This window comes from Peromyscus californicus, unplaced genomic scaffold, assembly GCF_007827085.1.
Source record: "Peromyscus californicus insignis strain IS unplaced genomic scaffold, ASM782708v3 Scaffold_5__1_contigs__length_169319896, whole genome shotgun sequence".
In the NCBI taxonomy this organism is placed as follows: Eukaryota; Metazoa; Chordata; class Mammalia; order Rodentia; family Cricetidae; genus Peromyscus; species Peromyscus californicus.
In genome coordinates, this window is record NW_026294573.1 from 97,840,206 (window position 1) to 97,861,531 (window position 21,326).

Below are 21,326 nucleotides of genomic sequence, written 5' to 3' on the forward strand. Positions count from 1 at the left end.
AAGTCCGCTTGACCTACCCAGAGCTTCAGGCCGATGTTTATCTTGTTGCTACACAGGCTTCTGGACTGAATATAAGGGTTGCTACTGAGGACTAAAGGAAAGAGGAAATAGCAAGCAAAGGGCTCAGTGTTGCAGAGAAAGTTCTATCCTGGGACTGGGGAAAATAAGTGCAATTAAAAACATTACAAAAGTAAGTTATTAAACTTCTCAGTGTATCTTTTTCAATTCACTTATTTTTCTTTTAGTATTTAAATTGTTTTCATACGATGCATTTTGATCACGTTTTCCCTGCCCCCCCCCTTCCTCCCAGCTCCTCCCCACTACCTACCCCTCCAACTTCCTGTTATGAAGCTAAGTACTCACCTGGACTTTCTGCCCATTCCTGAACTTACCCCCGTCTTTCAGGTCACCCCTTCCTGACCACTAGCCCTAACAAGCTTTTCATCTTTCATCACCTACCCTATCCTTGGCCTTCCCAAGCCTGAACACTGTTCCCTACCAGGTGGGTCTTCAAAGCAGGATGAAGGGGGAGTCTGTCATGCTCGTTGTGAGGCAATTTTAAAAGCTGAAGTTTAAATGGCTTGTTATTTAGGAGCACTGTATGGATAGATACAGAAGTAAAAATAACCATGGTAGTGAAATAGCCACATCAGAAAAGGCGCATTAAGATGTCACAGACACAAATTATCTACCTCTCTGAGTTGCTTCCCTTTGAAAATGGAGGTGTCATTTTGTGGTTTTGGCTTGGAACAAAGAGATAGTATACATGAGCTTCTTGACACGTGGGTGCTGACTATGGACAGCGTTTTTCAGATTTCTCTATGAGACAATTATGTGACCTCTGCAGATCTGAACAGGTTTCCTTGTCTTAAATAAAAGATCCATGTAGCATGGCCAGCAAAGAAAGCAGTGGTTTCCAAGGAGAACTGTTAGAGGAATCCTGGCCTAACCAGCTGAAGACTGGGGAACCTGAAACACAGAGAGGATGTCTGGCCTCCAATCTGCCCTTCCCATTCATGAGCCAGACTGACTCCCCAAAGTCACCAAACTATGCATCTGTCTATGCTAATAACTGCTCAAATATTAGTATTGTTCACTGAGAAAAACAAAACAAAGGTCAAGCTTTTCCACGGTTGATCCATTTTCCTTCTGTGAGTTTTTAGAGAGAGAAAAGAGAAGGGTTACTCAATGCTATGGTCTGAGTGCAAAGTGTCCCCATGGACTCTTAGGTTTGTACACTGAGTCTCCAGCCGGTGGGACTATTTTGGAAAGTTGTAAAACCTTGAAGAGGTAGAGTCTTTCTGGAAGAAGCAAGCGACCTTGAGGTTTTTGTGTTCTGGCCCCACTTTCAGTCTGCCTCTGCTTCCTGACTACACATGCAATGGGAACAGCTACTTCTGTCCCCAGCCACCATGCCTTCTCCACCATAATGGACTACATTGCATCTCTCCAACTGTGAGGCAAAACAAACCCTTTCTCCACTAAGCAGCTTCTTGTCCGGCACTTGATCTCAGCAGTGAATAAGGAACCAGTACAACCAACCATACAGTGAAAGTCACATCGAGAAGTTTCCATGCCAGCTTCCCAGCAGTCAGTCTTTAATATATTAACAGCTCAAAAGCAGTGGTTAAGACAGTGGCAGGGGGTGGATTTCAGTACAGCCTTTCCTGCTCTTCTTGACAGGGAGGGCACATCTCAGCTCACTTCTGCCCCTCTCATCTCTACCCTCTCCCCCTTCAGTTTAAAATATCTGTCTGGTATTCAACCTCCTGAAAGTTACAGTGAGGCAGAGAGTGAAGGACTGTAGATGGCTTTAAACTGAAAACTTAAATATGTAGGGAACCACTTTGACAGCTGAATATGTCCCTTGGAATAGTCTAAGTAATTAAGTGTAATATTTAAGCCAAGCATAAGGTTGGGGGGAACCTATCCAGGTAGCACATTCTGGAATCCCAAAGCACAAAGCTGTACTTGTGTTCTTTCATATAATGTGAAGTTGAATAGGGCATGAAGAAGCAATCTGAGAAATGCCTCACCTCCATCTAGTTGACTTCTGGAACAAACTCAGGCATTCACTCACGCATCCGCTAGTCCATCTTTCCATCAGCACACACATGTTGAACCCATATGTACCAAGCTCTGTCGATGCAGACAATATAGAAATGAATACAGAGCTCACAGGCAGAGAGAGATACCATGAACAAATTCCTTGTTCTACATGTCCTCAGGGACAGAGGAAGGCAGGTGGGAACAGTGATAAAAACAAGGTTAGGACTCACAGACCAAGAAAGAATCAAAGCTGGTGCCTCAAAGGAAGTGATAACTATGGGGATAAAAAAAAAAAAAAAAAAAAAAAACTACCCAGGCAAGGTGGAAGTGAGACATTAAAGGTACAAAATAAAGTACTGCAAAGTATACCTGCCCCCTGAAAACATCACCCAATTATGCATGCCTCAGGGATTCTAAAATTGCAGGAGCATTCTTTCTCCCATCCACATGGTAGATAAACACAGCTAAACTCACAAACAAATTATAGGCCTTTACCTTTTCCTGTATTCTTCTTTGTGGAGTCCTTATTACCTCCTCAAGGCAGGAACATTGTTCTAGGCTTCATATAGAGCACAGTCTAGTATAACAAAGAACTTAGCTCTAAAGGAGACATCAGGGTGGTCTCCCAGCTCACCAATGTGTGCTTATGTAAGCCAGACAGCTTCTAAAATTTCAGAACTAGAAGCCATCAAGATTGCTTAGTGGGTTACAGCACTTGCTGCTGTACAAACTGAGGGTTTCGGCACCAGATGTATAAACTGAGGACATGACCACTCCAAGGTATGTTGAGGGGAGGGGAAGGTTTTTATCGTAGATATGCAGGAGAGTATAGCCAGAGCCGTCTGAAAGAGTCCAGAGCAGAGAGAGAAAATAGTAAACTGAACATAGCTAGCAGACTAAACTGGGCCATTAGAGGAGAGAGAAAGAGAGAGAGAGAGAGAGAGAGAGAGAGAGAGAGAGAGAGAGAGAGAGAGAGAGAGAGGGAGAGGGAGGGGGGCAAGAAAAAGGGGCCCAAGAGAGGAAGACAAAACAGAGTGCATGGCTGAAATGGCAGGGTTATATGGAAATGGGAAGCTGGGGGAGGGAAGGAAGCCCATGAGCTGGAGAAGTTTAGGGTAGGGAGTGAGAAGAGCTGAGAAGAGCCACATGTAGCTGCGATACTGAGCAAGCCTGGAGGCCAGCATGCACTTTGCTATGCAAACCAGAACCACAGAAAGCCATGTTTCCCTAGTTCCTTTTAGATCTGACAGCAGCCAAGCCTAATGGACTGAGTTCCATCCCTGGACCACATGAGTTATCCTGTGACCTCCACATGTATGCTTTGGTATGAGTGCACTTCACAGGCACAGCCACAGACAAATAAATAAATAAATAAGATAGATAGATAAAGAAATAATAAATAAATAAATAAAGATTCGATAAAAGATTAAAACTTCAGATCTTCCCCTTCAAAGCTAAGGATATAATAATTGGGCCTGCCTCAAAGTGTGACGTTCATTTAATGGAACTGTTAGTGGGCAGGTCTGGTCTAACCATGTTCTTTCTCTTTCCCTGAGTAAGCTCTATGTCCAAGGTAAGTATGCTGGAACAGGCCCATAATCCCAGCAATCAGGAACTGAGTCAGAGGTACCATGGGGTTGAAGTCAGTCTAGGCTACACAGAAAGAGTCTGTCTACAAGTAAAAAAATAAAAATGAAAAAATAAAGTAACAACACATACTAAAACTGAAAATAAAAACCACCAAACGATGTGCAAAGAAGAAAACAGCCTGGTAAATAACAAACTACTTCCCATAAGACATTGCATTTGTCTTATCCTAACTCCTGTAATCATTTGTACCCACCTCCAAAAACAGAGATGCATCTGTGACCAGCATCTTACAGTTCCAGGCTGACTAGCCATTGCTTCCATGTGGAACTGAGGACTTTTGGATGGCAGGGAGAGAAATCCCTGATTCTGAATGTTCTGCCTGGCCCTGTGCTGATGGAACTAGCTTTGAGAATATGGTGGTGGTGTTTGTTTTCCTTTCTGCCAACTCTGCATCTAGATTTCTGTGGGCAAACATGAAGAAGGGTTATACAAGCCATTAGGTAGCACTTCAAACATTTAGAAAAAACAGCAACCACAGCTATTGTCTACACTGCTCTAGGTGCAGGCCCTCAGCCCACAATTCGAGCTTTGCTTCCCCCTCAACCCACATCAGCAGAAAACCAGGCCTGCTTGTCTGTTGCTTTCTGGTTTGTGTAGTTTGAATTCTGCTACAAGGAAAGGCAATCCAACAAGCGCCCCCTTCACCTGCAGTAATGAGCAAATAAACAGATCTTGTGGGATAAGGGTCTCCTCTTTTGCATTCCAGAGAGGCTCAGGCATAAATTACATCCAAGACCACATACTGTTAGTAGTTCCTGCTTTTCTCCTAAATTCCTCGAACTAATGAATATTTATGAAACATCATTTACTATGCAACTAGAAGGCCTGAGCAGTGCTCAAGCTGATTAGAGCTGTTGTGAGAGACAGGTTTCTTTCCGTTTTCTCAGATTCCCATGCACTGCAGCCTATGGGGCGTCTCATGAATTAGGACTCCTTCCTCGTCTACTTTCTGCACAGTCCTACCTCCAGGCTCTGGAGATTCCAGCTTAAAGAAAACAAGGAATGGAAATGGGGAGTGAGCGCCATCTAGTGGCTCTAAAGTGAGGTGCTGCAAAATAGAAAAACACACTTGCCTATCATTGATGCATAAATTCCATGGACTAGTGAGAGAATCCGTCAGCCTGTTAGACTCTAAGGACACTTCTTTCCCACGTGAGCAGTTGGAGTAGGTGGAATTTGTGGGACATATTAGACAAGGAAACAGCATCTTGGGGAGCCCCGAAGCTCTTAAAGGAATGTCTGCCTGCAACATCTAAGCATACTGTCAGTCAAGGAGGCCAGGCATTCCCATTTAGAGCAACATCATTGCTTCCTACCTCTGTCCTTCCAGAAAACTGGACTTCTGTACTAGTGCTGGGGAGCGTACTGTTTTCTTCAAGGGGATGTTGCCTTCCTGATGGCTTAACCACAGTACATCAGAATGTGATCCGGTTTGTACATAGGATACAAATCAGTGTGTCAAAAGTGTCTTGATGTTTAGTCACACTATAGTAAGATGGGCCCCAAACACAACGTGACTAGTGTCCTTGTGAGAAGGCAACTACCATATGAAACAGGCTCACAGGGAGAGTGGCACGTGGTGAAGGTGAGATTGGGTTTAAGCAGATGCAAGTCACACTAGTCAGCTTTCCATTACTGTAACAACATACCTGAGATGATCATCTTGTTAAAGGGAAAACTTCACCTGAACTTACAGTTTGGGAGTTTTTAGTCCATCCTAGGCTAGCCCTGTTGCTTTGGGGTCTGTGGTAAGGAGGCACATTGTGATGGAGAACATGTCTGTTTGCTTCATGCTGGGATACAAGTAGGATAGAGACTGGGATCTCACTATCCCCTGTAAGAGCAAGGCTGGCAGCAATAGTGGAAAGGGTTCCTGAACTGGTCATCTCCTGTCATCGGACTGGTGACTACCCTAACTGTCATTAGAGAGCCTTCATCCCGTAACTGATAGAAATAAATGCAGAGACCCACAGCCAAGCACTGGGCCAAGCTCCCAGAATCCTGTAAAAGAGGGGGAAGAAAGATGGTACAAGGCTGAGTGGGGGTCAAGATCATCACAAGGGAACCCACAGAAACAACTTACCTGAGCTCATAGGAACTGACAGACTCTGGACCAACAGCTAGGAAGTCTACATGAGACTGACCTAGGCCCTCTACACATGTGTGACAGTTGTATAGCTTGGTCTATTTGTGGGACCAGAGCCTGTCCCTAATGCTTGAACTGGCTTTTGGGAACCTATTCCTCATACTTGGTTGCCTAGCCCAGACTTAATACAAAGGGGGGACTTAGTCCTACCTCAACTTGATATGCCATGCTTTGTTGACATCCATGGGAGGCCTGTCCCTTTATGAACAGAAACAGAGGAGGAGTGGGGGGGGGGGCGCAGAGGGGAGGCAGTGGGAGGGAAGAGAACAGGAGGAGTGGAGGGAGGGGGAACTGCAGTCAGGATGTAAAATAAATAAAAATTTTAATTAATAAAAAAACTCCATCTAAAAAAAAAGAGCAAGATTGGGATCTCACTAATCCCTTTAAGAGGACAGCCTTTAATGAACAGAAGGTCTTCCACTAGGCCCTACTTCTGGAAGTTTCTACTGTGTCTCAGTAGTGGGACCTCTGGAGTACAGTTAAGATGTCCTGAAAACTAATACTGAAACCAAGAAATGCCACCAGGAACAAGGGAAAGGCAGAAAAGAATAGCCCTGCGGGTTTCCAAGGGAGCATGACCCTTCCAGCTTCTTTATTTGGGACTCCAGGCTCCAGCACTGAAGGGCAACCCATCTAAAGGTACCTGGATGTTGGGACATCTACAGCTGTGACACTTGTCTACCTTGTGTCTAGAAAGAGTGAATATTTCTTGCAGAAATAAAAGCCTCTGTTTACTGCCAGGAAAAGAAGACTTCACTCCTTTGATGGTATCTTTCACTTCATATCTTCTCTTTCAATTTGTCACAACTCTCTTATGCTTTAATTCACTTAGGAGTCTATAATCTTCCAGAGCAGGGACAGACTCTGAATGTCCTCAGTGCTTTGTATGTTGAAACATGATTGGCATGCCCATAAGAAATAACTGAATAAGCACTGCTTTCCTTCAGTGTCTGGAGCATGGTCAAGCCTCATGCACTTTCCTGAACAGGACTGCTGTCCCTTGACTTCCCTGCTCTAGCCACACAGGTCTTCTTGAGGTCCCTGCCTCCTCCTTTGTTCCCCTTGCTCCAGCCCTTTTGCAAGTGGGCTTCTTCCGTTTGGAATGCCCGCCTCTTCCAGAACCATCTAGTTAACCTCTTCACCACCTGAGATTCAGCTCTAGCATCACTTCCTCATGAACTCTTTGGGCACCAGGTATCTCTCACCTGTAATACATAGCACAGAGGCTCCATTATATCAGGATGTGATGATTTTCTTAATACCCATCTTCCCCGCCTGCTTTAGGCAACTGTTACATTCCTCTCACCCAATAGCTGCTCAATAAATACTTGCATCCATAGAAATACATATATATTCAACTAGTCATTGGTTTTACAAGCCTATGAGAATATTCAGGTCTACAGTAGGCAAAAAGTATTACTTCTGCCAATTCTGTGCTAGGCATTGAGCTTGGTCCTTGTGTCCTATAGTTAGTCTTTGGAATGAGTCTATGAGTTAGCAGTCATCTCATTTTCCAAATGAACAGTGGCTTGGGTAATTAATTCTGCTGGAGGTCATTGAATTGTTAAATAGCAAAACTTTAACTTAAAACTATACATGTCAAAATTCATATTTAAAACTATCCCAGAATGACAAAAGAGAGGCAAAGACATTATGATCTGTAATCATTTTGAATGTACGTGATAAACATAAAAAACTGACTAAATGATGTTATACCTTTAAATCCATTCTCATTAAACTGGATTTCTCAGTGGCATCTTCACCACAGTAAGTCCATTATCTGGCACAAGGCCAGCCATATAGGATATGTTCAGTATAATCTGTTGAATGTATTTAAACTTAAAGCAACATTCCTGACATTCAAATAAAATAAAAAGGATGTAGTCAGAGCAAGCAAACAAATAAATAGGGAAGGGGGGCTGGAGAGATGACTCGGTGGTTAGGAACAGTGGCTGCTCTTCCAGAGGACGCAGGTCCCATTCCAGCACCCACACTGTAATAGAAAGAGAGAGAGAGAGAGAGAGAGAGAGAGAGAGAGAGAGAGAGAGAGAGAGACAGAAACAGAGAGAGAGAAGAAGGAAAAGAGGAGGGGGAAAGGGAAAGAGGGAAGGAGGGAGGTAGAAAGGGGGAAGGAGGGAGGGAGGGAGGGAGGGAAGCAGGCAGGAAGGACAAAAAAATTTAAATTGAAAAAATGAAACAGGAGAGACAGAGTAGACACAAATATGTCACCTGCCCATGGTGTGCTACAGCCATTTTAGATGTGTTTTAAGTACTTTCACTTGGGATGGTATCTTGTGTATACCAATGTACCTACAATAACAGTATGGCATCATTGTTTCCTTCCTGTTTTGCTTATGAGAACCTGACACTCAGAAACAGTGTGAGCTCAGGGCCTAAGCTACACCTTAAGCTGCAGGTCCTCACATTACATTGTGGCTCACATCAATATAGTTATGTTAACACAATATGTTAAGTGTGGCTCCAAGAAACACCACAGAAGCCCTTCCAGGAGAGCCTCGGCACTCCCTGCAAAGCTTCTAGGAAGCTGCTAGCATGTGTCACCTTGCTCAGAAACCTGTTCTCCTGACTGACAAAGAGAAGGAGTGGAAGACAAACCACATGTCTCATCACTTCCTATTTTGGTGTCAGTTATTTGTGCATGCAACTATCTCATGGCTCTTAATCTGAAAGTCACTGAGGAAAAATAAAACTGAGGGGAAATGCTTTGTTAAAACAGGAGTGTAATCGGACTTCTAGTTTCTTCCAAATCAGTCAACCAACCCTTTTAATTTACTACAGTCCACATACTCTGCAGTGATATACAGAAAAAGTAACAAATGGTACTTTCCATGGAAATGACTAAGAATAATGAATGGCTAGAGAAAATGGAAACAATGGCTGGAATCCCATTATGATGCCAAACTACACAGTTTGTGAAATGTAGAACAACAGGAAACTCAACCTCATATTGACTGACTACTCCAGCTTTCAAGGTGGTGTTGAATTCTCTACAATGCAGAAACCCAAAAGAATCTTTCTATATGTTGGAAGCATTTAAATGAAGTGGCACCATCTCCTCAATAGTGTCTGTCCAATCATTAACTCATTAATTCTTGTGACGACCTTTCTTCTCATAAAAAATTTCTCTGTATACTCCCTAATACATCACAATCATCACATGAGTAGGTACACTTATGTGTCTGAGTGTTCAGGTGGGTGCATGTGTGTGTAAGGTCGGAGGCCAGAAGTCAACCTTGGGTGTCATTCCTCAGGCCTCATCTACCTTGCTTTTCTGACACAGCATCTATTACTGACCTGGAGCTCACCTAGAAGGTTAGGCTGGCTGCCAAGCAAGCCCCAGGAATACTCTTGTCCTGCCTTCCTGGCAGAGGTACTCAAAGGGTGAGGCCTGGATGCCTGACTGGGTCAAAGAGCCATGCTGAAGGAGTGGGTGATAAGAGCCGGTTGTTTGCCACTGACTGAAAGTCCCTACCTCCTATCTTGTTGTAGTAGTTAATTTTCTATTGCTGTAATAAAATACCATATCCAATGCAAATTACAAAAGAACACACTGATTTGGGCTTGCAGTTTCAGGTTAGAGTCCATGAGGGTAGAGCAAAGACATGTCAGGCAGCAGGAACAGCTGAGAGCTCACATCTTGATCCACTAGCAGGAGACAGAGAGCACACTGGGAATGGCATGAGCCCTTGGAAACCTCAAGTCTGCCTCCAGTGATACCTCTTCCAACAAGGCTACACCTCCTAATCAAACAGTTCCACCAACTGGGGACCAAGAATTCACTCTCACCCAGACCACCACACTTGTCCAGGTCCCTCTGGGAGGACCAGGTCTGATCTGTCTCATATTTCATCATGTCTCTCTCATCAGCTGCATGGTTCTGACATGCAGATACTGTTCATCAGGTGGTGCTTGGCAAAGCTGATATCTTTCTCTGCCTTGCCTACATTTGAAGATCCACCTCTTCAGAGTCCAGACCTGATTATGGGATAGATTTTGCCTTGGATTCTCCTTCATTTTCAGTAGAAGGTCTTCCCACATTGCACCCCTCAATGCCCAGTACCCAACCTTGTGCTCTCCACCCCTGCTGAATACAGAAGGCAGCTTAGGTAGAAGGGGCAGGACCATGTGGCCATGTGTTCTGACAGGTCATCAGTTCCAGCTGCAGCTCACCTATCACCAGCTGTTCCCCCCCACACACTTATTAATCTTACCTCTGTGCCTTGGCCACCAGATCTACACTCCTTCCTAAGCCCCCACTCAGAGCTTCATACCTGCCTTTGGTGACATGTGGCATAGGAACTGAGAGAAGAGCAGATAGAGTGGCCATGGGTCTGGTCCCTTGACTGGGGTCTCAAGAAATCTGGTCTGCAATTATCTGGTAGAGGTATGCCTACTGATGTGGGTTCATCTGCTATGGGCCCAGCCTTCTTAGTGACCTAGAGCTTTCGGAACACCCTGGCAAAGGTTTGTGCTTCCCCTGATATTGATGCTGAAGTCAGAGGTTGTTTTCACTGTAGTTCTGCTACCTACACCAGAAGATTCGCCAGGTTATCCACTAAAGCCTATGTATGTAACTTAACATCTGTTATGGCTCTTTTCTAACAAACACTTGTTAAATGTACACATATACTAACATGCCCAGGACTGTCAGATAGTCTTCAAGATGTTGCCTATACTAACAGAGAAGATAAAAATAAAATTAGTTAAGAATAATGGCAATGATCATTTTGGCCAATCTCAGCCCTAATCCACATGAACCTGTCCAGAGTATTATTAGCCCAATAGTTTTCTCTTCCTAGGAGACAAGTAACATCAGGCACCCTCAGGGCTTGCCTGTCTCCCATGCCCAATCAGAAAAATCTTGTGATCTAGAAAGGACATAAAGAAGAGTGATAGGGAGAGTAGCATTCAGAGATCAGCACTGATGCCAGCATCTTACATTATAATTAAGGTGATCTCTGCCCACTCCCTTCTTGAGATGGTCACACCATGTAGCCACAATGAGCTAGAACTCCTGACCCTCCTGACCCTCCTCCCTCAGTCTCCCAAGTGCTGAGGTTACAGGTGGAACCTTGACAGCTTAGGGATTCCCTTGAACATTGCAAATTCAAAAAAGTTTTAGACAAACTATACCCTGTTAATTTCTCTGGGTAACTGGAAAGCAAACAAATAAGACAAAAATATGTCTCCAGTAAAACATCACAGCTTAGGTTGGTAAAGGGTGTTTTGGTTTTTTGTTTGTTTGTTTGTTTGTTTGTTGTGGGGTTTTTTGTTGTTGTTGTTGTTTTCGAGACAGGGTTTCTCTATGTAGCTTTGCGCCTTTCCTGGATCTCGCTCTGTAGACCAGGCTGGCCTCGAACTCACAGAGATTCGCCTGCCTCTTGCCTCCCGAGTGTAAGGGTCAGATAAAATGATTAAAGGCGTGCACCACCACCGCCCAGCTGGTGTTTTTTTTTTTTTTTTTAAAGACAGTGGTAGGACTCAAGAGATGGCTCAACTGTTAGTGCATGTACTGCTCTTGCAGAGGCCCTGAGATTGATTCCCACACCCACGTCAGGTAGCTCACCAATGCCTGTAACTCCAGCTCCAGGGGGGTCTAATGTCCCCTTCTCACCTCCATAGACACCTTCATTTATATGCACATACTTACACAACGACATACATATAATTAAAAAATAAACAAGTCGTTTTTAAAACCAATGAAGTATTACTTAGTTACTTTCTATTGCTGTCCTAAACACCATGACCAAGGCAACTGGTAGAAGAAAGGGCTTATTTGGGGCTTTTGCTTTCCGAAGACGAGGAGTCCATCCCCATCCCAGTGGAGCAGCACCACAGCAGGCAGGTGTAGCCACTGGAGCTGGACGCTGGAAGCTGGGAGCCGAACAGAAAGCAGGGCAACTAGGGAATGACACACGTCTTTAAAACCTAAAACCCGTGGAGCAAATTTCTTAGAATGTTAAGAATTTTCACCCAGAATGGGTATTTTGGACTTAGACTTTCTTCGTGGCCTCTTTTCTTACTGATTGTTATTGTATGCATATATGCATATGTATATACATTGTGTGTTCCTAAATATAACCTTTTGAATCCATAAAAAAAAAAAAAAAACCTAAAACCCTTCCCCAGCGAGAAACTTCCTCAAGCAAGGCCACACCTCCTAAACCTCCCTAAACAATTTGTCACCAACTAGGGACCAAGTATTCAAATGCCAAAGCCTATGGGAGGACATTCTTATTCAAACCACCACAAATTACCACCTTTTACAGAGAAAATTAAAATGGCCCAGTGGCTCAGTTGCACCAATTTCACGTTGACCTTCCAGCTGATTCTTCATCTGAACTAAAGAACATAGACATGATTCGCGCTTATTTTTGAAAGTGAAGGGATGCTTGCCTCCCTCAGTTTGACTTGGCAGCCTGAAGTTCCCCCAAGGCCCTTTGAACTGGATTGTTCTTGGACCACATGTATTTTTTATACATTTAGAGAATTGGAGTTGCTACTCCAAAGAAAAGAAAGATTAATTCTGGCTGACAGAACAAACTTAGTAGAATGGAAAGGAGGACGTGAGAAATGGCAGCTGCCACTCTGAGCACACACAGGCCTTCTTCCCTGGACACTTTACAAAAGCTCTCTAACGTGTTCTGTGGGACAGCCAGCCCCGGGCACCAGACCACAGACCTGGAGATAAATCACAGAGCAACAGAGGCCATGTTCTTGGGAACAGTGATTTTTTTTTATTTTTTTTTAAGTGCTCTGAATTAAGTTTTTATATTTCTCGAGAGTATGTTGGTGTCTGTAAACCTAAGTAAGAAACTCTTTTTCTTAGCAATCTTCTGCCCCTCCGTTCCTGAAAGAGGTCCAGAAGGAAGCCAGTCTGGCTGCTCCCAGGGAGGATTAAGGGGAATTCACCCCATGCCAATGCTTGGACTATCATTTTATCTGACCCTTACACCGGGCCTCCACAGGAAGCAGCAGGCTGATGCTACCTACCTTCAGTCGGTATTTTAACATATGTCTGTTATGCATATATTGTCTGTCAAGCTACGTAGTCTTTGCTGGAGATAACACGGTGAATTATCTAGATGTGTCCTGAGTTCCCTTAGGGCTCACACTTCTTGAGAAAGGGAGATGAAGGAGAAGATGATTTCTAGGAGAGAGAGAAATGATAAGGGAGACCTGCCTTAGAGAGGAGGCCGGCCCAACGGCAGCTATCCGTCTCCTGGGTAGCTCCAGTTTGTCCTCCTGTCCCCTCCAGCCTCTATCGCCGCCTTGCTGTCCTCAGAGTTTCACCTTCCCTCCCAGCCGCCCACCTCTGGTTCCTACGTGCTCTCTCGCGAGCCGCACAGGCCAACGGCAGTACTCTGCCTTGCTGTCTCCTTCCTCCTACTGGCTTGGGCAACCCTACTGTCCACCGCCTCCCGCCATGGGCAACGAGGCTAGCTTCCATTCCGAGATGGGCAGTAACTTCGAGCAAGATGAGATTAGAAGGCTGTGCAGAAGCTTCAGGAAGTTGGATGTAGACAAATCCGGCTCCCTGAGCAGAGACGAGTTCATGTCGCTGCCTGAGCTGAAGCAGAACCCACTGGTGACTCGAGTGATCGACATCTTCGACACGGACGGCAATGGGGAAGTGGACTTCCACGAGTTCATCGAGGGCACCTCGCAGTTCAGCGTCAAGGGCGACGAAGAGCAGAAGTTAAGGTTCGCCTTCAGAATCTATGACATGGACAAAGATGGCTACATCTCCAACGGGGAGCTCTTCCAGGTGCTGAAGATGATGGTGGGTAACAACCTCAAGGACTGGCAGCTGCAGCAGCTGGTAGACAAAACCATCTTGGTTGTGGATAAGGACGGCGATGGCCGGATATCCTTTCAAGAGTTCTCTGATGTGGTCAGAGGCATGGAGATCCACAAGAAGTTGGTCGTGCCAATGTGAGTTTTGTGGGGGTTTTTATTTGTCTGTTTGGTTTGGTTTGGTTTTATTTAAAGGCTCCACTCAACATACTTGGCTTTCTTCTCTCACTCAAGATATTCCAGCTACTGTCTCTCCGGCTAGTCCGGAAGTGTTTCCCTCTGCCTCTAACATATCTGTACAGTGTCATTAATTCAACTCTCGATGACGATGGCGACAGACAAGGGGAAGAAGCAGGGAGGGAAATCAGAAATTGAAATAATTCTCATAAATGCCTTTTTCTTTGTTTTAGAGAACACGGTCAAGAAGACTAAAAGCTTAAAAACAAGAAAATGCACATCTTTGCCTTTCTTTCTCAAGGCTGTGTATATGGGAGAAGACTATAATTCTCACGGAGTGTTAGGCACTCTTTTCATTTACTTGTGGCATTCAGACTTTTAACAAATTGTTAACTTCCTACTATAACAACTAGCAAAAAATATATTTATCTTTGCTTAGTATCCTTAGTCACTCTCTGGGCACAAATACCCGAATAACAGGATGCACCTGACTCCTCATGGTCATCCAGAAATGCCTGAGCATGTTTGAAGGATAGAAGTCTAAATGGGGAGATTCTGGCATGGTGCTGTAGCCTGCCAGAAAGTAGTCTCAGAGTTCATGTGCGAACAGCTAAACCTGGACCAAACGGCCAGCCCACCAGTCTCAGTACAACAGGTTTTCAGCCTTGTAGGTTCTGAAAAAGCAGTGTTTTGGTCAGATAGGGCATCCTTTGTTGTACGAATCTTAAGTTCTTATTAATAAAAACAAACCTGGAGCCAGGTATTGGGGTGAATGCTGGAAGATCAGAGAAGCAGAACAAGCCACAGCTACCTCGCCTTGCCAATGCCTCAGCTGATTTTGTTTCCTCAGACTAGAAGCCTCTCAGTCTTCATCCAGAATGAATCTCAGCTGAACTGCTGCTCAAAAGCAGGCCAAAAGCTTCTAGTTCCTGGTTTTCATGCCTTATATACCTTTCTGCTTTCTGCTATCACTTCCTGGGATTAAAGGCTCACTTCCTGGGATAAAGGCGTGAGTCGCCATGCTTGGCTGTTTCTAGTGTGACCTTAAACTCGCAGAGATCCAGATGGATCTCTGCCTCCCAAGTGATAGGATTAAAGGCGTGTGTGCCACCATTTTCTGGCCTCTATATCTAGTGGCTGTTCTGTTCTCTGACCCCAGATAAGTTTATTAGGGTGCACAATATTTGGGGGAACACAATACCACCACAGTCCTCCCCAGCAAGAGCCCTTTCATCCCACACCCAACCTCACCCATCTGGAGAGAATGAGATAGAGTCAGTTTTTCCCCAAGGCAAAATCAGCAGATTCGGGCTGAGGTGGCCTTTCCCAGGATGCTGAAATGCTATTGTTCAGGGTGATGAGTGGTGCAAAGATTGGCAAACATAACAAAAGCTGGTAACACTGGATCAGCTTGCTTCTGAGAACCTGATCTGGTCCCCAGCAGAGAAGCCAACAGTTGTCTTATCTCAGGAAGTTTCTCCTCCACTGTAACATTCAACTTAGAGTTCCTTGTGCCCAAATAATTAGACGAGGATCCTAGGATGTGCTGGCACTTGATTCTAGACAAGATCTAATGTTACACACCTTCTTCTGCAATTCACATAAGGCCTGTTGGTGGCCTAGGATCAGCAATGGGAGATAGTACTTTATGGAAAAGAACAAGCTATGTTCTGTTTTGGAGTTGGTTTAACACTATTATTTGTCCCCACAAATGTCATTAGCTCCCTGAAGCCCCTTATACTATTGTCAGTTCATAGAGTACAACGTGTCCTTGGAAGGGCAGGTTCAGCCCATGCCCCAGCATCTGCCACTTCACAGGTTGCTCCCCGTAAAGAGTCACCTGATACTCAAAATACTGTAATAATGAAATAAACTCTTCCTACACTTACCCAGCTGAGAGACACCACTTAACCATTTCTAGATTTATTGTTAAATTTTGAAGAAGCTGCCAATTAGTCTTGGGAGGTAGGAATCCACAGATTTCATTCCTGGCAAGGTGCCCATCTATCCCAAGGCATACTGCAACACTTTTCATTTTATACTTGGGAATCACAAGGAATAGGAATTCCTGACTCTATAATTCCTTTTCCATCATAAAATATATATTTGGATTGTGCAAATAATGTCATCCCTGTAGCATTGGAGTCAAACCCATTTCATGGCCGGGCAGTCGTGGCACACGCCTTTAATCCCAGCACTCGGGAGGCAGAGGCAGGTGGATCTCTGTGAGTTCGAGGCCAGCCTGGTCTACAGAGCAAGATCCAGGAAAAGCACAAAGGTACACAGAGAAACCCTGTCTCGAAAAACCAAAAACAAAAACAATTAAAAAAAAAAAAAAACCATTTCACAATAGTTAGGACAATTTGAGACCCAAACACCCCAGGGTACGGATTCAGAACAGTGTCACCACAGCTGCTTATTAGCCGGGTAAATATGAGCAAACGAGCTTCTGTGTCTTTCCATCCACGTTTACTTTGAAGATTCAAAGAGAGGAAGTATGTAAAGCGTTTACTAACTTCCTTCCCTTCCCCTCTCTCCCCGTCTGTAAGATGGGTGTGGAAAGGATACTGGCATCCTTTGCACTCTCACTTCTTGACACTTTGCCACAACCACTCTAAAATTAGCTGGACTTCTATGTAATTTGGGCCCAGAAAGAACATGACAGGAACAGATGCCAAGGCCCTCCTCACCATTTATGTGCAAATCACACCACATATTTCTCAACTTGAGACCTAGAACACACTTGAAAGAGAGCCTTTCATCCTAGCCCGGCATATCTGAGAGGAAATGTTAGTAAGAATGGTGAGCATAGCCCAAGAAGATCTCCTGAGGACAGACGTTATTGCTCTGGAAATGCACTCTTTCAAATGGGAAAAAATTTGAAATTACAAACAAGGATTTTATTCAGTTAACTGTTCATATTTAACAAGGAAACTCTTTTGGAGTAGCTGGATTAAGTTAATTGTTCAACCAGTCTACATATCATAGCTGCCCAAAGCTTTGTGGCAATATCCTTGAACTGACTACTTGTTTCTGGTTTTAGAACAGAAAATATCTGGCTAGATATTTGGGGAAATGGAACATATTTACTTTCAAGCTAGAATGCTTTTTCTTCTCTTAGTTAACTGCCAATTTCTCAAAAAACCAATAGTTTCGTGTAACTATTGGCAATAACAATTGGTGTGGATGGGGTAATCAGCTCCTAACTTCTATTATATCATCTGATGAGTGCTGAGGTGGTGTCACCATTGCAGCCTTACAAATGACACGGGCAATCTTGTCCAAGGACATGAGACTGGAAAGAAGAAAGGAAAGACCCAAGACCACAAAGACCACGGTTCCTTTATCCCATATTGAATCCCTCTTGTTCTTAGGGCTACTCTGTTCACTTGTCTCAAATTATTCTTAATAATCTTATTAATGTAGTCTGGTCAATCCAATTTCCACAAGAGGAGAAACCAAGAACTAACGAACTAACTACCTGTCAAGGAGCAAGAGGCCCAGACCTCTTCAGTTTTATGCATTACAAAGAAACAGCCATATTTTAAATGTGTGTGTGTATACATGCGTGTGCAAGTGTACAAGCACAAGTGTGCACATATATGTGAGGACAAGTCCACCCTGGGTTTTGTTACCAGGGACCATTTTAAGAGAGATTATCTTACTGGGACCTGGGGTCACTATTGCAATTAGGCTGGCTGGTCAGTGACTCCATCTTCTCTACTCTGGGATTATAAGCATGCACCACCATGCCCAGCTTTTTAACATTCCAAAAATTGAACTCAGGTCAATTACTAAGGTATCACTGCAGTCCTGGAGACAGTTTTAAGTAACCTTCCACTTTCATCTTAGCTTGAGAAACAAGTGACCATATTTAAACTAAACTGATAACAGCAATATGCTCCAAGGTTACACACATTAGTAACAACACATTGTTATGATTCTACGTTAATGGAGTGTGTCTGCTTTCCACCATATGTTATAATTTCCAAGCCACTAGATAGATGCCCTTTTTGAAACAGGGAAAATAGTGGCCTCAGCACAATTGGTTTGTATTCCAAGTCAGTCATGCTTTAGAAATATCATAAAGGTGTAGGAGTGTAGCTAATAGTCTAAGAATTAGACTGGATATCTGGGAGTGGGCTGAGAGGATCGGATAGTAAGCATAGGACCCAGGCTTTCATGCATACTAGGCAAGCATTCAAGCGTTACGCTTTATCCCTGGAACCTGGAATCCTTTGCAGGATTACCTATGCTAGTAGCCAATGACGATGACTTAGAAACTATGTCACAACACCTTTAAATGATTTATAATGAAAAATAGCAGTGCATAGACACAGCAGCAAAGCTATGTAGATGGGAGGATATTCTCTGACAGTTCACAGGCTACATCTAATCCACAAATAGGCATTTTTGTTGTTGATAACATCAGTTTTAAAAGATGGTTTTGCTGTTGCTTTTTAAAACCCAACAATTGCCTGGCATGGTGATGCATTCCTTTGATCCTAGCATACAAAGAACACATACTCACACAATCCAAGGATTTTAAATAAAATTGAAAGTTTAGCTTAAAGGAATGCAGGCCATCCTAAGATGGAAGTGACCTTTTAGGGTATAAGCCTCTGCAGTATTGGGACTAAATTGAAAGTCTTGAAGAAATCTTAACATAGCCCCTCCATTCCCTAGCATGAAAACTCAAGATGGACTGAAGAGATTAGCATTCTCACAGATCACCACTAAACAAAAAACATTCTTCTCAAGACAACTGAAACAATAGAAGAATTTAGGGTGGGCAAAATATGTGCATGCAAACTTTCATGGACTAAATCCAAAAAAATAAAAGATACTATAGGAAAATTTAAAGTGGAAAAAACTTAAAAAGTAAAAAAAGGTCAATAGCTTTTTAAAGTCTCCTGTCTGAAATGCATAGAATAGGGAAAATGCAAACATATGATTTACACAAAAGTTGGGAAAATAAGCATGGAAAAATATTCAGCCATCTAATAAACAGTAATTACAATAATTAAATCAAACTGGACTAAGGGTATAGCCAGTGTAGAGTGCTTGCACAACACACATTTGATGTTAGCACCAGAAAGGAAAAAAGAAAAACAGGAAAAACTAGTTATGACACAAGATTGGTGAAATTATGCAGATCTGGAGCTCTGCGGCATCTTGTACCTTTGGTGGCACTGAGACTAGTTTCTGCCATTTTTTAAAGGTCATTTCAAACACCATCAATCACCAAAATAGTTATAGCCACTGGTTTCTGCCATTCTTCAAGGGTCATTTCAGACATCATCAATCCCCCAAATAGTTGTAGCCATTGACCTGATAACCACGCCCAAAGAAGTATTTACTGCAATAATCCAAAATGATGTTTAACTGATAAGACTTTTCTACTGCAGCAATATTTATTACATATAATAAAGTATAATCATAAACAACAGTTTGAGAGTAGTAAATTATAATAAAAGAAGCAATAGACTTAATCCATTGAAGCTAACAGATTTTAGAAATTAATATTAAAGGTATGTTATTGTTTTTTGTTTTTCAAAACAGGGTTTCTCTGTGTAGCCCAGGCTGTCCTGGAACTAGCTCTGTAGACCAGGCTGGTCTCAAACTCACAGATATCTGACTGCCTCCACCTCCTGAGTGCTGGGATTAAAGGTGTGAGTCACCACTCACTGCCTGGCAAAAGTATTACTTTAGAAAAGACTTGTTTAAAAGAAAACATAGTGTTTACCACTCTAGAAAAATATATATGCCAATGATCTTAGTTCAGAAGAGAAGGGAGAATTTTAAAGCAATTGTACGAGACCAAGCATGGTAGCTCATATAATCCCAACACTACAATCCCAACACTCAGGAGACTGAGGCAGAAGGTTTTCCATGAGTTCACTGCCAGTTTGAACTATAGTGGGTTCCTAGCCAGCCTAAGCTACAATATGACTCTGTTTCAAAAAAAAAAGTGTTTGTCCTATATTAAAAGGATATAGTAGTCTCAGATTGAACTGCTTCTAGCTCCTCAGATGGGAGTGGGGCCTCATGAGTTCTTTATTTATCCATGATGGAATATTGTACATTCAGTCTTATACAGGTAAGCATCACTGCCATGTCATGTACAGAAAACAGTTTCACAGCACTCCTTCCCATTCTCAGGCCCTTACATTTTTTTCCATTTCCCCTTTTGTTATGTTTCCAGAGGTTTGAGAGGGTGAGATACACACACACACACACACACACACACACACACACACACACACACACACACACCCCATTTAGGGCTGAACACTCAGTGTTCTCAGCACATTGACCAATTTTGATTCTGTATTAACCAACACCCACTACAAGCAGAAAGTTCCTTGACCAAGGCTGAAAATCAAAAACATAAATATTAAGATGGTAGTTGATCAACATGCCCATTTAGCAAAATAACAACAGTAGATGCCCTCCTGTGGCTTACAACGGCACAGCCATAGGCTTTTGACCAGGTTTACAGTACCAGACATTCTTCGTGTGTAGAAAGCTTCAAATCCAATTAGAAAAGTTACTCTCATAACAGTCATGCTATTATTGCACCAATGGGCACATCTTGCCTAGCAGGTCAGTATTATAGCATTCAGGCTCTAGTCCTTTCTCTCAGCAGCCTGCATAGCACCTTCTAGAACCATCAAAGCTAGCCAGCAGGGAGTAAGCTTCCAGATCAGCTTCAATTTGATTTCTCTATATCCTAAAACCACACCTTAAAGTGTGTGGTGTATTTGACAATAGGGTCTTACCATCTAGTTCTTATGTGCAACCAAGAGCAATGGCAATGACCTGTATTGTTGGGGATGCCTCTGTGGTTTCCTTTACCAACAACTCAAAGGAATGTATCCCACTCCTGACACTGGGATTTTTACTTAATAGCTTATGGCTTCTGGTAGCAGCACTATACAGCCATGTAGGGTACCTCTATTCAAGGGAGTTTGCTTTTAAGGTTAAATGTGATGTATTTGGGGATAGCCAAATAGTGTGAGTAGGGAATTGAAGAATAAAGCCATTATTTAAAATTGAAGAATAAAGTTAAGACTCTTGGTAATCATTAGCATACCACTGGCATTTAAAGTCATAAATCTGGATGATAAATAAGTATAGCAAGGAATGGAAATCATGCCATCAATTACAGTAAGAGAGATGAAGATTTGCAATGGGGACTGAAGTGGAAGCAAGGAAGAGAAGTACCCCCAAAACTAAGTATATATCAAAACACATAAATAATAAGGTGACTCACAGTGACTGAAGCAGTTGGACAATAACCTGACCAGAGTGGATTCAAGTCAGAATGAGTGGAGACTAATTGGGAAAAATGGATATATACAACTCTGTAGAGAACCAGATGAATGAGATAGGGTGGTTGCTGTGTGTTGTAGACAGCCTGTGAATGGGAAGAAGGATTAGTTTCATGGGAGCATCATTAACATATAAAGTTTGATTGATGAGT

The 21,326-nt window shown here is 43.1% G+C and overlaps 2 protein-coding genes across 2 annotated transcripts in view; both read left to right on the forward strand.

Moving 5' to 3' along the window:
* Grin3a (glutamate ionotropic receptor NMDA type subunit 3A) overlaps window positions 1-21,326 on the forward strand; it is a 197,043-nt gene that overhangs the window by 162,453 nt on the left and 13,264 nt on the right. The gene's annotated exons all lie outside the window — the stretch shown is intronic.
* Window positions 12,002-14,962, forward strand: Ppp3r2 (protein phosphatase 3 regulatory subunit B, beta). The gene has a single exon (XM_052718789.1). The coding sequence runs from the start codon at window positions 13,032-13,034 to the stop codon at window positions 13,803-13,805; it is 774 nt and encodes a 257-aa protein (XP_052574749.1). The 5' UTR covers window positions 12,002-13,031; the 3' UTR covers window positions 13,806-14,962.

What these genes read in the sequence shown, in the direction of transcription:
- Ppp3r2 (XM_052718789.1), top strand. Translation starts at nt 13,032, where the DNA reads ATGATAAGGGAGACCTGCCTTAGAGAGGAGGCCGGCCCAACGGCAGCT.